This window comes from Spermophilus citellus, assembly GCF_964194105.1.
Source record: "Spermophilus citellus genome assembly, chromosome: 10".
NCBI lineage: Eukaryota > Metazoa > Chordata > Mammalia > Rodentia > Sciuridae > Spermophilus > Spermophilus citellus.
Window position 1 is genome coordinate 95479254 of NC_138197.1, and position 27236 is coordinate 95506489.

At 31.3% G+C, this 27236-nt stretch overlaps 1 protein-coding gene across 2 annotated transcripts in view; it reads left to right on the forward strand.

Moving 5' to 3' along the window:
- The window catches only part of ZDHHC17 (zDHHC palmitoyltransferase 17), a 98900-nt gene that overhangs the window by 53319 nt on the left and 18345 nt on the right, over positions 1-27236 (forward strand). Inside the window, exons 6-10 of one of the 2 annotated variants that reach the window (XM_081311518.1) lie at positions 3635-3699; positions 4344-4506; positions 11066-11191; positions 20376-20518; positions 22327-22427. In XM_081311518.1, the coding sequence (XP_081167644.1) occupies positions 3635-3699; positions 4344-4506; positions 11066-11191; positions 20376-20518; positions 22327-22427 (598 nt within the window). Of the gene's footprint in view, positions 1-3634; positions 3700-4343; positions 4507-9728; positions 9839-11065; positions 11192-20375; positions 20519-22326; positions 22428-27236 lie in introns of those variants that run through there. The other variant, XM_081311519.1, reaches the window with a different exon arrangement.

A 27236-nucleotide genomic window follows, 5' to 3' on the forward strand; every position in this document is an offset into this window, starting at 1 on the left:
TGGAGTTACTACATGATGGCTTAGAGCTCCCAAAAGAAAGACAAAAGCTATTCTGTCTTTTGTTTTAAGTCTTAGGTCTCATGGCACAGCAGCATTTCTGCTCCTTTCTATCAGTTAAGGTGAGGTTAGGTCTAGCCCCTTTTCGGTGCAGGGAAGGGTCAATGTGGATGTGAATTCCAGGGGGCAAGGTCTATTAGGATCTTCTTTGAAGACCAGCCACTGAAGGGGATAATTCTTTTTCTCCCAGTTTCTCCTAGATTGAAGAATTAACAATACAAATTCACCTTTTTTTCCTTGCAGTTTTTAACTAGGAAAAAAAAGAGGTGTAAATTTTTGAGTCATCTTTTTTTGTTGTTGTTGTTAATTGATTGTGGAGTTTGGATGATTTTGTATTTTTAAATCCATCAAAATTATGTAGGCTATAAAATTCTCAAAGGGTAGATTTTCTACCTATCATAGTATCTTTTTTTTTCATTTAGTTGTAGATGGACACATTCCTTTATTTTATTCATCTTTATGTAGTGCTGAGGATTGAACCCAGGGCCTTACACATGTGAGACAAGTGCTCTACCGCTGAAACACAGCCCCAGTCCTCATAGTATTTTTTGTATGAAAAATGCATGATGGTTGTGATAAGTGTCTGACAAATGATTAGTTTTTTCCTATGAGCAGTATTTTCTGTGTACAAAAATTACACATGCTTATTATAAAATAGTTAAATAAAATACAAGAGTCTGGCTTAGAAAATTAAATCCCATTTCTTCCCTTGCCTACCCTAGACTGAGGTTACTTCAACAGTTTAATATGTAAAAGATTTTTTTTCCATGTATGTGCGCTAAATAATTACAGAAAACACCCTTCAATGTATGTTTGCATTATACTTTGAATTTAGTCCAAAGTTCTCTGCCTTACAGAGCCATCTTTTGAGTTTTCTTCTGTCATCTCTTATTTCTTGTTCTGCTTCAGCTATACCATTCTTGGTATTCCTTGAGCAACTCAGACTTGCTGTTGTCTCAGGATCTTTGTGCTTGCTGTTCCTACTGCTGCTGTGTGGTGGCCTTTCCTTACTCAGTCACTCCCCCCACCACCTCTGTTCAGTCAGGTAGTTGCCCAGATATTATCAGTTCCCATTTATGAGCAACAAAATTAATGTATTTTTATTTCTTCTTTCCCTTCTCTTTCACTGCTCTAGGTCAATAATATTATTTTTCGTAGTGTTAACTTTGTTGTGAAAAATATAAAACTGTATTTCTATTACTTTGATTTAGATAATACTCTTTTAAGTCTTAGCTATTACAGACGAGGCTTTCAGCATACTCTCTCTTCAGTTTTTTTTTTTTTTTTCATTTTTTCTCCATTTTTTTGTAACCAACTTTACATTGTTAGGATAAATAACATTTCCATTCAGTTTGCCATTCTGTTCTTCATAATTGTTTTGGTAATCTGTTAAATATATTCAGTGCTTACTGTCAGTTCTTTTGGATGATTTTTAAGAGAAAGAGGGGAAAAATACTAGTTTTTGGAGCCTTTTTGATCATGGGATTTCTATAAGCTTTTGTTCAGAGATTGTTATTTCTTCCTTCTTCCTAATGGAGAATACACATGTGTCCAGACTAAACTTGAAAAAGAAGTACCAAATTAAAAATTCCAACCCAAAGAGAGAAAAGATTGAATTTCATTTTTTCTTCTTCTTCTTTTTTTTTTTTTTTTGGAGCTGTGACATAGTTATATTCTCTAAAAATTTTTTTTCTGTATTTTTGATACTATCACTTTTTAAAAAGGATATGAAAAGACTTGTTACTACTAAGAAATTTAAGCATAAGATGTCACATGTTTAAGGGCTGGGAATATAGTTCAGTGTTTAGATAGATTGTCTGGCATATATGAGGCCCTGGGTTTGATTCTTGGCTTATGATGGATAAGGCAAAACATTGTATTATAGTATATGTGGTGAGGGACTAACTATTGCCAATAAGGATGTATTCTAGTTCTTCTAATGTAGTAATTCTTAGCTATTTTTTCTTCCTCAGTTCACTTGGATAATATTAACATTTGAGACATGGTCCCATCAGTAACAGTGGCTCACAGAGAATTGCTACATGGAGATATGCAGTGTTTTATAGGATACTTTTCTAACTGTCCTCTTCTCACTGATTGGTAAATTAAGGAAGACAACTTGGATTAGAAGTGCTTATTTGATATAACCTGGAAATGGGAGATGAGGAAAGGAAGCAGAAAAACTTAATATTTACTGAATATGTTACATTCCAGACTATGGGACTTAGTATTCACATTACTCTATTTAATCAGTAAATTCTACTTAAGGGTCTTATGAAATCGTTTTTTGAGGTCACTTTTTTTTTTTTTAAATGAAGAAGCTGAAGTTTAGAGGCTTGATTCCCCATCCCACCCTTTAGTATAAAAGTGATTAAATAATGGTACAGCTAGGAATTCTAAACCATGTTTATCTTATTCTAAAGCCTATCCCTTTCTCAAGCCCAGAAGAGTCAATGAATATGTCTTTTCACTTAACATTTTGATCATTTACTCTGTTAGGTACTGAGAACACAAAGATAGATTAAATATTGATTCTTAGAGATTCCTATTCTGATTGAGAGACAGATGCCTCAGGTATAGAGAGGATAATCAGACCAGATTGGGGTGGATCAGAGAGGGTTATTTCAGAGCAGTGAAACTGATATACTCCCTGATACATCAGAATGTCTTCAAAGGAGATTTAGAGTTAGGGTAGAATTTTTATTTAGGAGGTGGTAGTTTTATTTCAGATTTGCCAAAAACTAAGCAAAAGGGAGAAGAAGACAGTTCCAGAAAAAAGTAAAAGTTAAGTAGAAGAGGGAAAATAATTATAGTTTACTACATTGTTTGGCTAGGGAGATAATACATATTTATTATAAAAGTAGTGAAAACGTAAATAACATAAGTCACAGTAGATATCTTGATAAAAAACAATAGAAAAGATGTGTTTTTGTGATGAAGCAGAAGGAGGAAAGTTCTTGTTTTTCATACTGAAGAGTCCCAGAAGATAATGCCTGAAGCTGAAAAATCAAGATGTAGTAATTAGAGAGTCTATTTTGAAGATATGAAATTAAAAAAAGCTGAAAGTGGTGGAAAGTAAGGTAGAGGATTACTTTATCACTTTTTCCTCACAAGCTTTGCAGATTTATTTAACTCTAAAAATGTACATCTATAACATAATAAAAAATAAACATTTGAGTTTATTAAAAAAGTTACATCTTTTATTCTGTTTTGAAATACTTAGGGCTAAATAGGGTTGTTTTTCCTTCCTATTATACATTAGCATAAACAAGTTTTTCAGAGATTTGAATCACTTTATCTGTCCTTTGTGGCTGAAAGGCAGAATAGGTAAAGATTCTTAAATACAACACATGGCATCTTAAAAGGGAAAACTGTGAAAGGATAACATGCTGATCAATTAAAGTATTAGTAGCAATATTTATTTTTATTTTAAAGATAATAAAGATTTTGAAAGTTTTATAAGCCATCCTTGATTGAGTAGTAATGTATTGGCTTCCACAATGTGTCAGTTAGCTTTTTCCAGGTAATTTTGGTTAGAAACTTATAAAATTTTTACTGTTTTACTTTACTCTTTCAGGATGTAGATATGATGGATCAGAATGGAATGACACCTTTAATGTGGGCAGCTTATAGAACACATAGGTATGTAACCATTATACATATTCAGATCATTTTTAGGATAATACATTGTGAAGCAAGTAATGAGAAAAAGCAATAAATGTTATATTACTAATGTTTACAAGTTTTATGTGACATAGTATATAACATAAATTACCTCTTTGGATATTTTGATGTCTATGTTTACCTCTACCTCAGTAATTGTATTTTCTTAATCTATTCCTCCTTTTAACAATTTCTAAGAATTGACAGAGAGATTATCTTCTTTGAAAAGTAATTAATTTTTCATATGATTTACATTGGCAAGTTTATGTATTAATTTGTAAGATGTTTTAAATCATTTTTGGAAAAGTCCAGATTGAACTTTTAAAAAATTAAATTTTTTAATTACATAGGAGTTAATGATATCAGTTCCTACATTAAAATAGAAGATGTTAGGACCAAGTATGTTGTGCTATCTCTTGGAACTATATTACTTTATATGGGTTGCACATGCGTAATACATCATACTAGACTATTGTCTCATTATTGATATAAAGTTGTTGAGTAGATTAGAAGTGTTCCAAGATGGAATGCCAATGCAACCACAGTCAGTTTAGTATCTGTAATGATTTCGATAATTGAAATTAGGGTTGTTGTTGTTGTTTTTTTTTTTTTTTCCTTTTCAGTGTGGATCCAACTAGATTGCTTTTAACATTCAATGTTTCAGTTAACCTTGGTGACAAGTATCACAAAAACACTGCCCTGCACTGGGCAGTACTAGCAGGGAATACCACAGTCATTAGTCTTCTTCTGGAAGCTGGAGCTAATGTTGATGCCCAGAACATCAAGGTAAAATTATCTTTTGTTTATTATGCTGTATAAAATGTGGCTCTTAATATATGAATTCCTCAATAAAAAAAATTTTCATAGACTGTGAAAATTGGAAGAAACTTCTTATTTAGTTGAACCCATTGCTTCCATGCAATAATTTGTTTTGAAAACTTGGATCATTTACTATCATCTTTTGATATTGAAATAATTTTTATAGTTTGGTGGTCTTTTCATTAGTGAGTGAATTTATGCTGGTTTTTGGAAATTACATTGTTTGTATTTTTGTAGATGAAAGGGAATAGTTTTCTAGATTCTTTAGATCATTACAGAGAAGATAAGTTTGTATGTAGTTAGACCATATTATTCATAATAAATTCTAGTAATTCTTTGAATTGTTCATTTAATTGTCTTATTTTTTTTAAAGGTCAAGACTGCTAAACTTGATAAATACCTTTATGATATTTATAGGAGAACCTCCTCCCCACCCTAAATGGTGAACTAACCCAGGAAAAGTATAATAAAATTAGTTAAGCGCCAAGCACTGTTAACATTTACATTTAGAGATTTGTATACATTTTATTAATATATTCAAGAGAATTCTATTGGTAGTCTCAAATTTTGGTTGATGCTTCTCATTTCTAAAGCTTCAGGATCCACTATGTCTTTAAGGAACAGGGTCTTCTTGTGAAATGACTGTCAGAAATAACTGTGCCCTTTGACAAATGTTCTTTAATTTTGGCTATAAGTCATAGTATTTTCTGAGTCATGTTTCATAAATGTCTAAAGGATATGTGCTAATTAAGTATGAAGGTAGTTCAGGCCACATACTAACCTGAAATGGCCAATCAAAAAGTAGGTATCTCTTGCTGGATCAGGGCATTTCTTTATGTTCCAATGTGTAATTTTTTTCTAGATTTGGTTACTTTAAGAAGAGAAGGTTAAACTACTATGATAAAATAGCTTAGACTGGTTTTTCTTTATGATTTATTTAAGATTATAACCAATTTTCAGAAATGAGTCTAGTTACAAATATTAATTTTAGTTAAAAGTAAATAATGAAAAATAAGAAATGATAGAATCACATATTTTCTTTCTTTATTTTTTAAAACTTTCAAATTTTCTTGTCCCTACCCAAAGTTATCAGAAAAGTTCATTATCTGCCACTAAACAGGGCAAGAGGAAAATTAGCATACCATAGTGCCTGAGACATGATGTGCACTTTTAGTATTGGCTGAACAAATGAAGATATGCGTAGTCTTGAATTTTACCTAAGCTGGCATTCAAAATGATTCTTCCAGGATCCTTTCTGTCACTTCAGAAATTATAGAGAGGTTTTTGCTTTTCCAAAAAGTTTTAAATAGTATCCTTTAAAAAGTTCATGGCACTGGAACTAGTAAATTAGGCTGACCCTAGGCCAAAAGGATAAGGAAGAAGTTTAACTAAGTCTCATTAATATTCCTATAAGAAAAATTTAGTGAGGTTTCCTCATATTTTACTATCTGAATTGCTTTCTAATATTACTTGTCTTTGCTACTAGACAGACATTACTAAAATGATCGTGCACTAGAAAAAACATTTCAATGTATTTAGTATTATCTTCTTGAAGAAACTGAACTGTTTCAGAATGGCAGATAGTAAGAGACTGCATACCTTCTTCCAATAACCATAGTATGTTGAATACATAACAGTATATTGAAATTATGGTGATACTAAAGAATTATAATTGTAAAATGACACAGTTGTAGAATTTGAAACCAGTAGTTTATTTTTGAGCTTTATTTTTTTTCTATTTATATAAAATTTTAGGAAACCTCTTCAGTCGTGATCTTTTAAGTGTTTGAGGAATTGTTTATAATTTAACATATCTTCAAGTAAATAATGGAAAGTTGTGATTCCCATTAACCATTGCATAAATCTTTAATCTTAATAAAAGAAATATTATATAATGAATTTCAACAGAGAAGTAATGGTAACAGTAGAGAAATTATTTAAGTACTTTTGTACCTTTTCTTTTTATTGTCCTTTAAGTTCAGGCACATTAGCTATTTGATACCAGGATCAGATAAAATGAAATGTAGTTTCCTTGGCTGGTAGTGCAATTCATGTGAATACTTCATAGAGTCTAGTGACAAATAATGGAGCTAATTATTATGCCTGTGGGCATTTTATTCATGTAATTTTTTCCTGCACAAATTCTTTTTTATTAGTGTTTTAGTTTTATTTGACATACGTTCAAAGTTGGCCATTTTACAAGGTTATTTTAAATGTAATTGTCTAGTGGCTTCTAGGTGACATTATTTCTAAAAAGAATAAAAAATAAAGTTTAGGGAGGAATTCCATTTGCTCAAAGCAACATATATACTTTTAGCAAAAAAAAAAAAATTGTCTTTTTATCCACTTTGCTTAAAAAGTAGACTTTTAATTAGATTGTGTGCATGTATAAATATGTATCAACAAAACCCTCCATTATGTACAATCATAAGGTACCAAAAAAAAAAAAAAGAAAGAATGTGGGATAAAAAAGTAGATTTTTGTTTTAAACTCCACTTTTTATGTAATTAAAAGGATGAAATAAGTATCAAATGCCTTTTCTTCTGGGATCTGACATTCCTGTTATGCATAAGTGTAGTTACCACCTTTTAATAAAACCATTTTTCATTCATTTACAAATATTTGTTTGTTCAGTTATAGGTAGGCACAGTTTTTAAGATAGATATGATCCCTCTTTTCCTTTTTCTTTTTTTTTCTTTTAGTTGTAGATGGACACAATACCTCTATTTAATATTTTTGATGTGATACTGGGGAGCAAACCTAGTGCCTCACGCGTGCTAGGCAAGCACTACCGCTGAGCCACAACCCCAGTCCGATCCTGTTTTCTTAGAACTTATAGGTTTTTTTTTTCTTTTTTTTAATATTTATTTTTTAGTTACAGGTAGACACAATACCTTTATTTTATTTTTATGTGGTGCTGAGGATCAAACCCAGTGTCCCACAGATGCTAGGCGAGTGCTCTATTTCTGAGCCACAACCCCAGTCCAGAACTTATGTTTTAATGCGGAAATAGACAATAAGTAAATTTTTAAAAAGACAAATGTAATTGAGTGATAATACTGAGAGGGCCACATCAGTTGTGAATTGAAAATACTTCTGAGAAGATGACCTGTACTTTGAGAATCGCATGATAAGAAAGAGTTGTGCAGAGATGTGGAGAAAAAACTTCCTTGTAGAGGACCCTGCAAGCATGCAGGATAAGGTTGCTGTGTTTGAGGTGTAGAAATAAAGGCAGTTTGGCCTGTGAACAAGGAACTGAAGTTTCTTGGGAGGCAGGTGTCAGATTGTGCAGTGCCATGATGAGAATCTTCAAGTCATGGGAGGCAGTTAGAATGATTTATGTAGACTGCCTGTGGGATGTGCTTTTTGTTTTAAATATCTTTAAAATTTTACTTTGATTGGGGAAGAATGCATTGAAGAATTAAAAGAATGGAAAGGATAGAGATCAGTTAGCCATTGTAGTGAATCAGGAAAGTAACTGATGTTAGCTTAGCATACCATCTGAGGAGTAGGGATGGAAAGAAATGAATGGAGTTGGAGATAATATTTTAGAGCAGAAATGAAAAGGTATATTATATAAGGGAATGAAAGAAAATATTATCAGTCACTTAGGTTTTCTTTTTATTGTCTTGTGATACATGTTGAGGTTGTGTAGATTGAAGAGGAAATACTTTTTTGGCAGTGAAGTCAATAGGAATTAGTTCTGTTTGGATTATATGCAGTTTGCAGTGATGTGGACTGTATTTAACTAATTGAATATAGATTGCTGCAAATTTTGAAAAGGAAAAAATTTAAAAATTGGTTTTTTTCCTTTGTCTAGAAATTTGACAAAGTTTATACCAGTACTTTTTTTTCATTTTAAAAGTCTTAGGAAAGAGAATCTTATTGATAAAAATGAATTGCAACAGTAGGATGTAGCCTACAAATCTGGATTTAACTCTAAAAGTTATTCTTCAAAGAAAGTGAAAAAGTATACTTTGTGTAATAACTGTTAGTTGATCCTATTTCTTCTAAAATCATCATTTTCCTAGTAAGATTAAGTTTAAGTTTCTTAGAAATCTGCCTAAAGATTTGCTCTTGTAAATAAGTTGAGTAAGGAATTTACTTCTTTTAACATAAAAATGATTCTTCTATCAGTATAAGATAGAACTTAACTTTGAAAGCAATTGATATTAAATGACAGGCAGTTTTTTGATCCTTGGAAGGATCAGGAATAGCTGTATACTCTATTAGAGGGTCTCATTTTGGGGTCCACCAATGGACTTCCTAAAATTGTTAGAAAAAAGTTAATGTGAATCAGTATTTTATGGGGAAAGAATCATTGGCTTTCATCAGATGTGACTCCTTGAATTTAAGAACTCCAGCTATAGATAATAGTTACATAGAATAAGGTTGAACCTTTCCATTTAAGTAGCAACAGTGTGTGTATGTGTATGTGGGCGTGATTTGGTGTAAGAAGAATAAAAAAACAAAACAAAAAATTATGGCCTATGCCATAACTCTTTTTTTATGGTAGTATCTCATTTGTGAAATTTTTAAAGATAATATTTTATCCCCTAGTGTATGTTTTTGGTTAAGTAGGTTAATTTAGATGAATTGAGTTTGGGGAGAAAAATTAATCACTGAGTGCTGCGCAAGCATTTACTATCTCTTCTAAAATTATCAAAGAATAATTTTAGCTTTATGGAATGTAAAATTACTGAACTCTCATAATTAATTAATATATTTGAAAGATTTCTTGGTTCTTGAAAAGAGGTAAGAAACTTTTCAGAAAATAGTTGTTCATTACCTCTTGAACGCCTGACCTAGATGGTCTCTAATGAATTTTTCCTTAGTTTTTACAGTAAAATTCATTCTCATTTAAGGCAAAACTGAGTGATCTTCCACCTTAGACATAACGTTTATCTGACCAAAACCCTTAAAGAATTTCTTAGCAGTTACATAGTCTATAAATACTCCATGTGAATTCTTGCTGAGGTCACTATTGTTAGTATTATTTTATTATTTTGGCTGAGACATGGAGTGATCAAAAGTTAGACTTGATTCAGAACCCTGCCTGGTTTTAGTATGATCCTTTAAATTAATTGCTTGTTTATTTTGCCAGCTGAATAAAATAACTATACAAAAATAGTCAGATGACTAGAGGAGTTGAAAGATTTTTTTAAAGCTCCCTCAATCTTTTTGTCTAGGCAATCCTTAGGTGTCACATGGCCCTCTAGTGGAAGGGATGCTCAGCTGGACCGAGGCAACTGCAGGATATTCTCTGGGAGTTGTTACCCAAGGGATTGCTATTATTCAGGTAATATTTATAGTTTGGATTAATTAGCTGGTTCTGACAACTTAGGTGATGGAATTCTGGAATAAGCAAGGAGATATTTAAAATAAATATCCCTATTTATGGAAGAGACACCTAGATTAGCCCATTCCTTATTAAATACCATTGATTTTGATATTAAAAGATTGGTTGGGCTTTTTGTTGTTATTGTTGTTTTGTAATAGTTGTTGCTGTTGGTGGTAGTGGTATATTTTATTTTTTTGTTTATTTTTAATTTTAGTGTTTTGGTTTTTTTTAATCACATTTCAAACTTGATAAGTAATCATCTTTCATGAGTAAGGTACCCTAAGGCTTCTTATTCCTTTATTTTTTTCACATGGTATTTTGAAAATTTTTTTTATGTTTTTCTGAAGTAATTTGAATATCTGTCTATACATTCATCAAATTTTGACAAACAATTTTCATTTCAGTTTTCTATTTGACATAGTAGAAAAATAAAGGAGGACATTAAATAAAGTGGAAATGTAGGTATCGATTTTGCCAAAGTAGAAATTCAATTTTAAATTAGTAAAAGCCAAAAGAAACCTATAGAATTGAGAATGTTTATTTCTTAGTTTGTTTAGTGCATTTTAGTTATACTTGCTTATACTCCCTGGCATTCTTTTTCTTAGCATTAAACCTGCTAGTTTATACCTTGTACTACACTATTTTTATCACTTCTATTTTCTTTGGAAATTTCTGGTTGGGTGAATGAATTTAAGATAGGTCAAGAATGCCAGTACAGTAGTAGCAGAATAGAACTTGACATTTCTTTTTCTTCCCTATTCTCTTCCTTTGACTCTTACCATTTTACTGAGATTTCTGGCAACTTGGTACTGTATGTAGCAGAACGTTTTATATCAATAAGTATTACTAATCCATACAGAATATGAAATAACTGATAAATTAAGTGATAGCCTCTGATCCAGCAGGTACTAAAATACCTACTTTTTGATTTGCTCTCTAATATGTCAAAATGCAAGCAAAAATAGAATCTATAGAATAAGATGAGATAACACATTTTTTTATTGTACTTTGGAAAATTGTTAACAAATATGTAATGGTTTACATACATAATTTTGACTTTAACTGATAGCAAAATGATGTAAATGAATTAATAATATGGTTGATTTATTTTTGTGGAAATTTAGTTATTAACTAAAGTATTCTGCTTTTTCTTTTATTTTAAATATAAAATTCTTATATTATCAGGGTGAATCAGCACTTGATCTGGCAAAACAGAGGAAAAACGTGTGGATGATCAACCATTTGCAAGAGGCAAGGCAAGCAAAAGGATATGACAATCCATCTTTCCTTAGAAAGCTAAAAGCTGACAAGGTAAACTCATGACTAAAGAGTTTTATTCTATAATCTTTTAAGTAAGATTCGTGGCCACACTTACTTAGCATGAATATTCAGACTTTAATTTTGGCTTTCCCAGAGCAATTTTTACAATATTGCTTTAACTAGGATAAAGTGAAGATAAATAGCAAAGTTTCTTAGAGCTCTGCTTACTTGGTTTATGTCAGTGTTGGTTTCCTGATAATTAAGAAGGATAGGATATGAAATTGCTTAAATTTCCATAGGCTACTAACATAATTTTTAGCTTATTAATTCAACTAGCCTTATGTTCATTTGTTAGTATAGTAATAAATAATGAAACATCATAGTCGTAAATATATATTTTTAAAAACAACTGTAGCTCTAATTAATTTGAAATTTTCATTCTTTTGTGATATGTTGTAACTTCTGTAGAGAGAAAACTTATGTTCTTGACTACTCCATGGAAAGTCCATTTTTAGATCTTCCATATACCTTTAATTTCCCCCAAAAGGGGGGGTCTAGATTTAAATTTTTTTGTGTGTTCCTCCAAAAAGAGGAAATTGGTTGACTGACAATTTTTTTTTAGTATACTTAAATAATTTACAGTGTATCTTCTAACTTAGCAATAATCACAACTTGAGTGATATTAAGTTTTGACTACCGTCTTTATGTATGTCTTACTCAGGCTATTCTAGTAGTGATAGTAATTGTTTAAATTTAACATTGATATGTTATCAAGATGGAAAGATAAGTTTTGAATAAAGGGAAAGCAGTGTCTCAATTACTTAACAGGAATTCAGACTCCTTGATGAGCTGAAAAGTTCACTAGTTTATTACATAAACATCAGAAGAATTAGATTTATAGTTTTTGAACTCTTTTCAAACATCATAGCTAAAAATAATGAACATTTTCCACATCATGTTATTGTTTCCAGTTAATTATTAAATATGGTACAGAAAGTGATTTATTTATTTATTTTGATGTTGCTTTGTCTTCTAAACTTGGAGCCATTTTGCTCAACAGGGAAAAATAGCTAATGTCTCAGATAATTTTGCTAGTAATAAAAATATCTTAAATTACTCTGTAAATATTGTAATCTTAACATTTTTTTGTTGTTGATTTTAAATATTTTGAAGTCTTATTTTAACATACAGTCAGATGAAAATAACATTTAAATACTAGATGTTTAACAATTTGCAAAGTTACTTATTATAGCATTAAGAAACTATGAGGTTTATGAGTTTGGCAATTATTTCTTTTTAAAAAGAGAACTTCTTAAAAATTTAGCAGAATTTTTAACATTTGTATGTTATTGTGAACAGTTCAGAAGTTGAATTTCTTTCCTGTTTTTCTTTCCATTAAGGACTTTAAATATGCTAAGTTTTGTTTAAAAGATTACTGAGGCTGGAGCATAGCTCTGTGATAGAATGCTTGCCTGGCATGTGTGGAGCCAGGGTTAGATTCCCCAGCACTACCCCCAACCCCCAAGTTACTAGTTAAAAATATATGATATTGAAATCTCTGATATGTGAGATTAAACATCAGTAGTTAAGTAGACTCTTCATTTTCTTTACATTTCATATTAGAAAAATTTAAATCATGAACATGATTTTTTTTTGCTAGCCTGTGAAAGTATGTTCTATATTTAGAACTAACCATGGGGGTGAAAAACTAAATAAGAAAATAGTGACACTTAGGACTCAATATTATTAGAAAAATCATCCTTTGAAGCAAGAAGTGAAAGGGGTGGATATTTTAGGACAGTGCTAATAAATAGACATGGAAAGAATCTTGATTTTAGAAAATGATTTTAAAAGCTCTTAGGATTTTAAACAGATTTATAGGTAATCGTGAACTGCTTAACAAGTTAGAGGAAAATCTTTAAATTAGTACTCTCAACATTTAAAAATATATGATCCCATTGTTAGTTAAATTTCACATATCCTTTTAGAAATGTTTATTGATTATGTAAAAATAAATCTTGGAAGATTGAATACATACTCCTGTTAAATACTACTAAAATCCCTGAACATTATATACAAAACAAGTGTAATAAGATTCTTGAAGATGGAGAGAACAAAGGCTGAGTGTCTTGGGATTCAGGACCTGAAGAAGGACATGGTGGTGAATTCTATGGGTTTTCTATTTTGACCCATATACCCTAGACTAGGGGCTGGCAAAGCTGGCCACTCAATACTATCCAAATGTATGCAGACAAAAATAGCCAGAACAAAAGCACACTCTAGTCAGAGAGCCAAAAAAGAGGCACCCCAGCGAGACAGAAATCTTCTAAAAAATAACTGCTGTCCCATAGCCAAACACTACAGAAAAACATGTGGCTCTACCTTGCCTCAGAGTATCAAAGTCCCACTGCTTAGCCTAGATTTCTACGCTTACCAGGTTGTAATGAAATGCCCCACCTTTTCTCGTAAGGTGGGACTTTTATTGTCATTGGCTGTTAATGAAGTCCTATCTCTACCCCCAGCAATCCTACCTCTTCCAGCCAGAGAGATATCAGTAGAGGTATACTGAAGGGTGGAACTTCTAGCCCTTGCCCAGCATTAATGAGGAACCTTCTCCTCAGGTGGCAGTGTAAGCTAAAGTAGGGGTCCTGGACTTCTGTCCCACCTGAAGAGAAGAGATTCCTCCCTACTATCTCTTTGAAACTGTTTCAGAAGAATCCATCAAAAAGAGAAAGTTCAGTAAGATCCCTAATCGCAAAGTACCCCAAATATCCAGGTTTCAGTTGAAATTTTCTTGTCATACCAAGAACTAGGAAGATTTGAAACCACATGAAATAATTGCCAACACTATGATGATGGAGGTTGAAATTGTTTGACAAAAGATTCTAAAGCAGCCATCATAAAGATTTCAACAAGTAATTATGATAATGATTGTTTTGAACATAAACAAATAATTATGAACATGATTGTGAAACAAATAAATAGCAAAGAAATAGAATGTAGAATATAAAGAAGAATCCATTGGAAAATTGAAAATTACAGGAACCAAAATAACAACAACAACAACAACAAAAAAAAAACCCTCAATGGATAGGTTCAACAATAGAATAGAGAGGACAAAGGAGAAATTCAATGATCTTGAAAATAGAACAATAAAATTTACCCATTTTGAATAGTGAAAGGAAATTGGAGGGGGAGCGGAGAGGAACAAAACCTCAGGGGCCTGAATATGATCCCACATTGTTATGATTAGAGTCCTAGTAAAAAGGAGAAAGAGGATGAGGCTGAAAAAATAAAGATAAAATGACGAAAAATCCCCAAATTTGTCAACATACAAATTTACAGATTTAGATGTTGACCAAACTTTCAAGAAATCCTCACTAAATACATCATAGTCTAACTTCTGGAAACTAGAGAAACAAAAAGAAAACCTTAAAATCCTCTTACCAATAAGGGAAAAATAATTCAAATGACAGATTTTTTAAAAGTCAGAAACCATAAATGCCACAAGCAGCTTGTACAGTTTTCAAATGTTGAAAGAAAATTTAATTCAAAATCCTGTGTCTGGTGAAAGTATCATTTAGAAATAAAGGGGAAATCAAAACATTTTCAAAACTAAAGAGAACTTAACACCAGCAAGTACCCTAAAAGATTGGCAAACAAAGTTTTTTAAATAGGAAGGAAATAATAAAAAGAAGGAATCTTTAAAATGTTAGAATCTGGTAAGCAAAATTATGGGTACATAGAATCTTCTTGTGTCTTCTAAATTATGCTTAAGAATTGAAGCAAAAATTATAATAGTTTGATGTGGTTCAACAATACTATACATAAATTAAAACAGAATTCTAAAATATGTTATAGTAACCCCCAGGTAGGCAGGAAAGGAAAAAAAAAAAAACAATGGGGAAAACAACAAAACAAAAAATAAAATTGCATACTTATTCAACCCGGGATTGAACTCAGGGGCACTTGACCACATCCCCAGCCCTCTTTTGTATTTTTTTAAATTTAGAGACAGTGTCTCACTGAGTTGCTTAGCACTTCACCATTGCTGAGGCTGAACTCAGGATCCTCCTGCCTCACCATCCTGAGCTGCTGGGATAACAGGCTTGCGCCACTGTACCCGGCAAAATTGCATACTTTGACATATCAATAATTATGCTGAGTGTAAAATGATCTAAGTTTACAAGTAGAAGACCACTGTTGACAATGTGGATTATAAATTGTTTTCCAACTGTATGCTTTTTACAGAAACTCATTTGACATATAACGATACAGGCCAATTGAAAGTAACAATGGAAAATAATGTTACCATGATCCCAAAGTCAGATAAAGACAGTCCAGAAAAGAAAACTATGTAGATCATTATCCCTTATGAATGTGGACTTAACAATTCTTAACAAAATATTAGCAAATAGAATTAAGCAATATATAAAAGGAGTTACCATGACCAAGTGAGAGTTTTTCCCTCCAGAGATGCAAGACTGATGCAGTATTCAAAAAATTAGTCAATAGTCTACTCTATTAACAAAGAATAAGTTCATGACCATCTTAATTAATGCAGAAAAAAACATTTCATAGTTGAATGTCCATTTATGATAAAAACTCAAGAGAAGTTCTTCAGTTTTATAAAGAACTGTTATTTATACAACTCAAGTCTGTCATCATACTTAATGTTGAAAAACTGAATGCTTTCCCTTCAAGATTAAGAACAAGGCGAGGATATCCCTCTTATTGCTCTTATTCTACACAGTGATGGAAAGTCTAGCTAGTGCATTAAGTCAGGAAAAGGAAATTAGAACAAACAGGAACAAATAAAAATATCCCTATTTATAACTAAGCAAGGTCACAAGATGTAAGTTATTTTAAAAAAAACCTACTTTCTTCATATTTGCCATAAGAATGTAGAAACTACGATTAAGAAATGAAGAGTTAGAATGTCTCAAAAAATTATTGAAACATTTAAACATAAATCTAACCAACCGAAAATGTAACTGTATGCTGAAAATCAAAGATGCTGATGAAAGAAATCAAAGATGATCTGAGTAAATGGAAAGATGTATTGTGTTTATGAACTGAAAGACTCAACAGTTAATATTTCAGTTGCTCTAAGTCGATATTCAAATTAATGAATTCATCAAGATTCCAGCAAGAGATTTTGTTGTATATAACAAAGATTATTCTAAGATTAGTATGAAAAGGTAGTGGATCTAGAAGAGCTGAAACACTTTTGAAAATGAGGAATCACTACAAATTTTCCTGTTACATTTTGATCTATTATGTACCCACAATATTTAATTACTCTCTGATATTGCTGGAGGGGATAAACTCATAAATAAATGGAACAGGCTCTAGCTTAGAAATAGAACCACACAGAAATGCTCACTGACTTTTGAAAGAAGTGCAAAATCAATTCAGCAAAAACAACCTTTTCACCTAATAGTTTTAAAGCATTTGGATACTCACAGGCAAATAGATGAGTAAGTCAGTCAATCTTTCTTGACTCAGACCTTACACCTTATACAAAAATTAACTCAAAATGATTGAGATTTTACTGTATGATGTAAAGCACTTTTAATTATATGTTAGAAAAAAATGAAAAAAAATCAATTATAGTGCTAGGTAAAATGTTACTAGATTTGATACAAAAAGCATTATCTATAAAAGGGAAAAAGAAAGAAAAAAATGACATCATGCAAATTTAAAACATTTGTTCTATTCAAGACCCTACTAAAATTCCAAGAAAGTCTGTAGTTTACTTAATAATATTGTACCAGTTTTTTAGCTTCCAGGCTTTCATGATTGTACTATGGTTCTTTAAGTTGTTAACATTAAGGTAAAAATATATCATCCAATTAATGAGTGCAGAATTCTATTTAAATCTGTTAGATCAAGATGAATGTGATATTCAAGTCTTCTATGTCCTCACTAATGTATCTGCTTGATCTACCAAATATTAAGTATATTTAAAATGCCTTACTGTGATAAGGGGATTTGTTAGTTGCTTCCTATTGTTGTCAGTTTTTACTTAATATGTTTTGAAGTCTCATTTAAGATGCACCAAATTTAAAATACTTTATTTTCCTGCTGAATTATAACTCTAATACTATAAGGTAAACTTCTCAATTTCTAGTAAAGTTTACCAACAGATTTATTTTGAACAGCATGAAAATTAATGCATCTTTTTCTATCTTTCTTATTTTCACCTTTCTGAGTCCTTTTAGGTATGTCATTTGTAAACAGTATATTGCTGAATTTTCTTGATCCAGTCTTTACAAGAATAATAAATGTTTTTGATAGAAAAATAAAGACCCTATTAAGAGAATGGGAAGACAAGCTATAAGCTGTAGACAGATAATATTGGCAAGACAGATATCCAACAAAAGACTAGTATCCAAAATATGTAGAGGAACTCTCAAAACTCAGAAGTAAAAAATCAAAGAATCCAATTTAAAAATAGTTTAAAGACCTGGAGACATATTTCCTTAAAGAAGATATACAGTTGTCAGATAAGCACATGAAGAGATGTTCAACATTATCAGCCAGCAGGGAAATGCAAATTAAAACCATAGTGATTTACCTATTGGAATGACTAAAATAGTGGAGATGTAAAATAAAATAATACCTGGATAACAGCTTGGAAGTTTCTTTGGGGAAAAAAAAAAAACAGACATGCAATTACCATATAACTTAGTCATCTCTCTTGCAGACATATCATCCTTGTATATGAAAACTACTTTTACACCAAAACCTATACACTAATGTTTATAGTAACTTTTGTTTATAATAGCTCCAAACTATAAAAATTGTGCTGCCCTTTATTGGGTGAATGGCTAAATAAACTGTGGTGCATCTATACCATTAAATCGAAGCAAGAAAAAAGAATGAATTAATAATAATGCAATAACTTGGATGAATCTCCAGAGAATTATTATGTAAAAAAATATTATGGGTTATATACTATGTGACTCCATTTATATAAAACTCTTGGAATTATACAAATGAAGAACAGATAAATTATTGGTTGTCAGGGGTAAGGAGTTGTTGGAGGTAGAAGGGAACTTGGCAAAGTGATGGAATATTCTGTGACTTGACTGAGTTGAGGTTAAATTCTGGTTGTGATAATGTCTTACCACTAGGAGAACTTACTCATAGGGTACCCAGTATCTGTCTATATTATTGACTACAACTGTGTTTGAATCTGTAATTATTTCAAGATACAAAGTTTATTTAGAAACAGTTTGTCCAATAGTAGAATCTAGGTAGTGGTTATGAAGGTATTCATTGTAAAATTCTTTCAGATTTCTTATGTAATTTAAAGTTTCCATAAAGGTAGGAAAAAATAGATTTGTCATATCAATATAGCAGCACATCATCAATACATCTTTATAATGTCATCTCACACATATTAAACGATAGTTTGAAATTTTTTTTGAAAGAAAATATGTCTTAGAGATCCTACACAGATATATATCCAATGAAATAAAACATGTTCAACAAAAACCTTTATGAAAATGATTGTAATGACAAAACTGGAAACAATTCTGATTTGTTAAATGGGGAATGGATAAACCTAGCAGAGGTACAGAATAGAATACTACTAACCATTGAAAAATGAACAAACTGCAGATATACCACACAGCAATATGGAAAAATGTTAGATACATTCTCTAAATGAAGAAACCTGACTTAAAAGGTTACATTCGTTATGATTCCTGCAAAGAACAATTTGCAGGGATAGAAATCAGATTTGTAGTTAAACTGAGCTGATACTGGAGATCGGGGGGTAGATTTGGGGATTGATAGAACTGTTAATGTTACCTTGGCTTTGGTGCAAGTTATACCATTCTAAGTGTTAGTCAAAAAATTAGGGATGGGGTTGTGGCTCAGCAGTAGAGCACTCGCCTAGTACATGTGAGGCCCTGGGTTTGATCCTCAGCACCACATATAAATAAATGAAATAAAAGTATTAAAATAAAAACTTAAAGAATTGTACTCAAAAGTTAATTTTTACTATATATAAAAAAGTATCTCTATTTTAATGTGACTAGTAATTGAGGGAGAACAAGTGTTTTAACTAAAAACAAATGAAATTGAAGATAATTTTAGTCTATCTTCTCTCCTGCTAGTACCCACATAATCCTCCGAGTTGAAAAACTCTGATATCTTCATAAAAGTTCACATAAATGTAGAAAAAATTTAGATTAAAAATTAGGTTAATTATTGGACTACAATATTAACTGATGTTGATATTTATTAATCTGCTACAATTACATTCATATTAGAAAGTGAGTTACAATGGTTTAATTAGGGAAAATATGGTCATTTATATAAAGAAATATTTTATTTCACTAGAAACCATAGTATGAAAAAAGTGCTAAAAGGTATAAATAACATAATCTTAGCCTTCAGAAAGATAAATCAAAGAGGAAAATAGTATTTATATTTTCAGCTTTGTTGGGTCACAGCTGAGTATCTCATATAGTTTTGTCACGTAAGGTAACTCAAGAAAGACTTGATTAGCTGCCCGTAAGGTTGTGAGGGCTGTTACGTTGAAGAGGTAACAGTTTGTGTTTCTCTGAAGACAAAATTGTTATAGATGTTATAAGGAAGTATATAGGGTTTATACTTGGCAAGTGTGGACCTTCTAACAACCAGCCCCAAACAGAAATGAAATGGAACTCCTTGTGGAGTTTGGCACACTCTGTCTTGATTTGTGTTCAGAGGCACTTGTCTCCATTCTGTGGGTTCTGGGAGCCTGAAGATTATTTGATTTTATTCTCATCTCATTTTAAGGTTTTGATATACTGTTACTTTATGTCATTTAGAATGTCTTCTCTGGGTTAGGTTTCCTTGTTCTGATGGAGTACTTAGACCATAGTCATTTTGATTGTCCTCTATCTAGTTATCAATGTCTTTGTTAAAATGGGATGGTTTTTGTCGTGAACTATTTTCTAGTCTCCATGATAGCCTGTGGTTCTGCAGCCTTCTGTATCTGACCATGTAGAGACTACTTCTATAACTTCTATTTTCCTTTTCCACAATCTTAAAAAAGTCCTTTTGAATTGTTTAGTATTTGTCTCCAGAAGACCACTACCTTGAATAATACCTGCACATAGCAGGCTATTTTGAATGAATTTCACTCTGTCTTGCATACTTTCACAACAATTACAATGATTCAGATTGAGGTTACTTCAAACTTGCAAAAACTTTCTAATTATTTGTTTCTGTACAGGAATTTCGGCAGAAAGTAATGTTAGGAACTCCCTTCCTAGTTATTTGGCTGGTTGGGTTTATAGCAGACCTAAATATTGATTCTTGGCTCATTAAAGGACTAATGTATGGTGGCGTTTGGGCTACAGTACAGTTTCTTTCAAAGTAAGTATGTTGTTTTTAAACTATGTTTTTAACTGTACATGAATTTCATTTATTTGTTTGTTTGTTTGTTTGTTTGGTACTGGGGATTGAACTAGGGTGCTCAACCACTGAGCCACATTCCCAGCCCTTTTTTGTAATTTTGTATTTAGAGACAGAGTCTCACTGAGTTACTTAGGGCCTTGCTTATTTGCTGAGGCTGCCTTTGAACTCACAGTCCTCCTGCCTCAGCCTCCCAAGCTGCTGGAATTACAAGCATGTGCCACCATGTCTGGCTCATTGATTAAATTTGTACCCTGTTACATAAAATTAATGTTTTCTATGTTTAGAATACTACCTGTATGTGGTATGTTTGATCTTAATTCATTTTAAAGAATTTTGATAGTGTAAAAATCTTTTAGATTGTCAAAAAATTGTTACTAAAATGATTTAAAAGGTGCTTTAAATACAAAAAATGTAACATGCAATTTTAAAGACTAAACATTTTTGGCAATATTTAAATTATTTTAGTAGTGAATTTGAGTGTGAAGAACTGTAAATGTAACATACATACTGTTTATTTCTAAGTAATTATAATACTTGAACTCACCTTTTCATTGGTATTATATTTTCTTTGTTCATAGGCATTAAATAGGCAAGAGGTTTGATTTTTTTTTTAAGCAGGGTAGAGTTTAAGCGTAATTTTGAATTAGCCTGAGTTTTTAAACATTCTTTCATTTTTTTTTTTTTTTAAACATTATGACCATTTTCTTTTTCTATTATCCATAGGTCCCACTGTTCTAAACGTTGCCCCATTCAGCAAACCTTGGAAGCTGTCTATGATCTAAAAGTTACCGTTTAATTTCCATTCTTTTTATATCTTGGTTTTTTTTTTTTAATTTTTGTTTTAGTTGTAGATGGACACCATATTTTTATTTATTTCTTTATTTTTATGTGGTACTGAGGATCGAACCCAGGGCCTCATGTGTGTGAGGCAAGCGCTCTATCACTGAGCTACAAACCCTAGCCCTCATATCTTATTTTTGCCTTAATTTTAGAAAGGAGTTGTGAAAATAATTAACACAGGAATAAAAATAACTAGTAATAAGCCAAGATGTCAACTGTCAAGAAAAGGCTGAATTCTAGTTAATTAATTTTAGTATTTCTAGGCGATCCAACAGAGATTACAAATAGGAAGTTACCAAGGCTTCCTACTTAACATGCATGGATAGTTAATACTGTTTTTGTTAAATGAAATTTATTAATACTTATTTCCCCCCTAATTCTTAATATTAGAAACACACACCTTCAATTTGACAAAATTAGCTTTATTTGAAAAGATGTGTCCTAACCTTAACTGAAATGTGTAGGTAAGGAAAAAAGTTGGTGAAACAAAGAAAAACTTGAGCACTGTTTTGTACTCCTTTGTTGAAATTACAACACCTCTTCAGTGAACAATGTACTGGATTATAGAGTTGCTCTGTATCCTACTGGCGACTAATTAGAGGAAATTATATTACATACTTTTATGATTATGGCAAAATGAATCCTAATGTTATGTATAACTTTAAAAAACAAAAAATTACAAAAGAAAAAGTACATGGAATATAATTTTAATTCTTCATAAATTAAAAGAAACTTCATAATCTTGCTGACTCTTCTGTGAACTCATTTATTTTTACTGTGAAAATAGTCTCAGTATTTAAGCATCTTGGACTTCTAGATTTTGTTTAAATCAGTTCTTTCTACATAGAATTTGCGATTTTCATCTGAATGCTCTTTGTTTTTAATGAATTATAGAATTCATCTTATCTATAACTTATGTCTTACAGGTCCTTTTTTGATCATTCAATGCATAGTGCATTGCCCCTTGGAATATATTTGGCAACCAAATTTTGGATGTATGTGACGTGGTTCTTCTGGTTTTGGAATGATATCCTTTGATTTAAAAGAGCATATCTAACACAAATTTTGTTTGTTAACATGGTCTTTGTTTTTTTGTTGTTGTTGTTTTTATGGTACTTAGTATTGAACACAGGGCCTCTTTAAAACTTTGTTACATCCCAGCTTTTTTTACTTTTTATTTTGAGACAGGGTCTCAGTAAGTTGCTGAGACTGGCCTTAAGCTTGTGATCCTCCACCCTCAACCTCTTGAGTTGTGGGAATTACAGACACACTGTGCCACCACACCCAGCTTAACATATGTTTAATAATAGTTTGATCTGAGGAGTGAACTACTCATGATTTACTACAGTAAACCAGTATTCCTAGAAAGTGTGAACTAATGTAATGTTTTTAAATGTTTCATATTTAATAGGTTGCTTTTGAAAACTGCTTTTAACAACTATAATTAATAACAATAGCTTTTGTTTTGTGAGTTTTAAAAAAGCATTTTCTTAAGTGTACATTTAACTCATGTCCCATAAGTTAGTATTGTTTTTCCATTTTATAGATGATAAAATTTAGACTAGTGGAGTCCAAGGCCACATAGCAGGTCTCTGATAAATTTGACATTGAAACAAGTGTTTGTCTAACTGTAAATATATTCTAGACCTTTCATAAGACTGATTTTCATATCTTAGTGTCAAATTTTCTCTAATTTTCTTTTTTAATAAGTTCTGCAGAATTTCTTTGTTACTTCATTAGCCACTCACTGATTACAGAATGTTCTACGATCAAAGAGAAATTCTAACTTTCTATCAGTTTTTGTTGTGTTTTTTAAAAAAAATTTTAATTGGTGCTTTATTGATATAAAGGTGGAATTCACTATGGTATAATCATATATGTTTATAACATAATCTAGTCAATTTCACTCTGTAGTTCCTCCCTTGTCCAGTCCCTCCTCTCTCTCCTCAACTCCTTCTCTACTCCATTAATCTCTTAAGTATTTTCTTAATATCATTATTTTGCTGTGATAGGTAGTAGATAATTTTCTTTTTTAATATTTATTTCTTTAGTTTTAGGTGGACACAGTATCTTTATTTCACATTTATGTGGTGCTGAGAATTGAACCCCGTGTCTCATGGACGCTAGGCAAGCGCACTATCATTTGAACCACATCCCCAGCCGAGTAGTAGATAATTTTATATTAAAATCCTTCATCACTTTTGCTTTGTTAAAAGCATGTAGTGCTGTATTCCTGAACATTTGCTCAAACTTCAGCAAATCATCAGTGTAATACACTTTTTAAAAGCAATATAATTTGAAATTGTGTTTGTGTGTGTTTGTATGCACACACATGTGTGCCTTATCAAAGAAATAAAACCGCAGTCAATTTTTTATATTTTTACATAGAAAAAGTTAATGTTTCATAAATGTCTACTAAGTCTTTTTTTAAAACTTTACTATGAAAAATATGTTTTAAATGACATGCGATTTTGGTGACTTGTTCCAAATAATTTTAGTAAATACTATTTTCACTCATAGTTTTGCATGTTATAATATTGTATTCTTTTTACTAAGAGGGCTTGTATTTTAGTTGAAAAATAAAAAGTGTTTATTTTTAAATTTAAAAAAAGTGTTTATTTAGGTTTATTGAGACCTAAGTCCCAGATTTGTAGCCACACTTATAATTCTTATATTCTTACCGCATTTTGTGATTATTTTCAGAGTATACAGTACTTTGTACTTTTAAAATACATTCATAGTGTATCTGTTTAAATTCTTCCATGTAGCAATTTGTGCTAATTCTGGCCTTGTATTATAAGTTAACATAAAAAGTACTCTTTAAGGATTTATTAAACATTGGACTATCTCATTGGAACATTTAATATGAGTAAAACAGATCTGCTTGTTTTTGTTACCTCATCTAGTTTAAATTTAAGAAATGCACTGACCTCTATAATATCTTTAGTATTCCAGACATATTTTCTAACTTTGTGTTTCCTAAACTGGACATTAAAATTTATGTTCCAGGGGAAATGCCTCAAATTCATATCTCAAAATAATTTTAAACTTTGTCTACTTTTAATCTGTTAAGCAAAAGTGGAGAAAAGCAGTAAAAATAGTAAATTATTAAATAATGAGAACTTAATGTTTGAATACCCCCCTTTTTTCATTTGGAGATATCATAAAATAACTATAGACGTTTGCATAGCTTGGGAATTGAGAATATAAGAGGTAGAGTTTGAAGGGAAATCCAGAAGAATCAAGTCTGTTTGAATTATCCAATTTGAATAATTCTGTCTTTAAAGATACATTAAGTAAAATTTACTTGTTCACTTAATTTTTCAAATAAAAATTGTAGTATGAGAACACTGTTTTATAGTTGCTTATTTGTATTGTCTGAGAGAGTTCTTGAGAAGCTGAATACCTTGAGACACACCTGACATGTAAATAGTATTAAATAAGTACATGTTGTATGCATGACTGAAAATCTGAAGTTTATATCCAAGTATGCTTTAAATGTACATTTAAGATTTTTATTTGAAAGTTTATATGTGTGTATGGTACTCATGAAATATGGAATGAAGTCATAAAAAAACTTTTTAAGTTCTGATAATCTTGCCTGAAAACCTTGTGTTTTTCTTATTATAAAATAACTGTATTTCTAGATCCTATATGATATTGGAGCACCTTTATTTCCAGTATTAACTTCTGAGGCTGGGAGGGGCAGACTAAGAACCATGTAGGAAGAGGATAGAAAAAGGCACAGAATAAGTTATAATGGAAGCTCAAAAATAGAAAAGAAAGAGCCTGAGGCTTATGATACAGGTACTGATTAAGGTAGAGACAAATGTGGTAGCAGCTGTCAGGAACTACCTTTCTCTATGACTTCAGCCTCTTTTCTGTTGCTTCTACCATTTTATTCCTACAGCTCATGATTGTGTAATTTAAACTGGTTAAGACTATTATTGAAAAATAGAATTATAACGTATTTTCACCATCCACAGTATGTTTTATAGTAACTGAAGCATTGCAAGTTGAAAATGCTGAACCATTGTGCATAAGGAAAATAAAAATTGTAGTATGAGGATTAGGTTCCTGAGAGACTGGTCATAATTTTTCAATAACTGATGAGTACATTATTTTACATATTTTTCTATTTTATAAAACCTAACAATATGTAATAGTGACTCATTAACATTGAACTCAACAGCTAAGAGCTTTGTAACTCATGACTGAATGAACCATACCTAATATATTTTCTGTGTTTAAGACACATGGCAGCCTCTTTGTGCTTAGGAACCTTAGGTAACACTTTAGCACTTTGCTTGGGCACTCTTAAAAGTAAACAAATGGCACAAAAATAGACCCTGAAAGCATACTTGTTTGTGACACAGGAGCCAGAACAAGGATGCACATTTTTGTATTTCTAGGAATGTGCACATTGGCTAATAACCAGTTTTTTACCATTTTGTGCATATTCATTGAGTGACTGAGAAAGTACTATAAAGATTGATTTGGGGGTTACGTATAAATTTTAGAGTATGCATGAGGATCAACTGTATAAACTTTATTTTGGTTTCTCATAATACCTACCTTAATAGATTTTACTTTTATAGTGATAATAAATATATTTATATCAATATAAACCATTTTAGTAATTAAATATTGATGCATTTTAAAGCCCTTAAAAACAAGAACAAACCAATTCCAAAATCAGTAGAAGGAAGGAAATAATTAAAATCAGTCAAAATCAGTGCAATAGAGAATTAAAAAAATAATACAAAGGATCAGTGAAATGAAGAGATGGATCTTTGAAATAAAACAGATAAACCCTTACCCAAACTAACAACAACAAAAAAAAAAGTGGGGGAGAAGACCCAAATTAATAAAATTAGATGGAGAAAAATCACCACAGACTTCAAAGAAATCCAGAAGATTTCTTAGGGACAGTAAATTGGAAAACCTAGAAGAAATGGATACATTTCTAGACATGTGACCAGCCAAAATTAAATCGGTAAGATAAAAGAAAACCTAAACAGTCCAGTAACAATCAATGAGATAAAAGCAGCATTAAAAAGCCTTGCAACAAAGAAAAGCCTAGGACCAGATGCATTCTCAAATGAATTCTTCCAGACCTTTAGAGGAACTAATGCCAATGTTCCTCAAATTTTATTTCATGAAATAGAACAGGGGTTGTAATTCCAAATACACACTGTGAAGCTGGTATCTCTCTGATGCCAAAACCAGATAAGGACACATCAAGGAAAGACAAGTATAAATCTACGTCCCTGATGAACTTAAATGCAAAAAATCTTAATATTATCAAATTGTATTCAACATTTTAAGATTATCCAGCATGACCAAGTTGGTTTCATTCCAGAGTGGCAAGGATGGTTTAACATAGACAAACCAATAAATGTAATTCATCACATAAATAGAATTAAGGACAAAAATTACGTTATCTCCATCATTGTAGAGAGAGCTTTAGACAGAATTCAACACCCATTTGTGATAAAAGCACTGAAGAAACTAGGGATAGAAGAAACTTACCTCAACATCATAAAGGCTGTATTTATGACAAAGGCCAGCATTATTGCAAAGGGGGGAAAGATGGAAGCATTTTCTTTAAAATTCAGAACAAGATAAGGATGTCCTGTCACCATTCCTATTTAATATAGTACTAGAAATTCTAGCTAGAGCAGTTAGGCAAAAGAAGGAAATAAAAGGGAAAAAAATTGAAAAGGAAGAAGTTAAGACTATCACTGTTTGCAGATGATATGATCTTATACTTAGAAGATCTAGAAACTGCCACTAGAAGACTGCTAGAGCTAATAAATTCAGCAAAGTAGCAGGT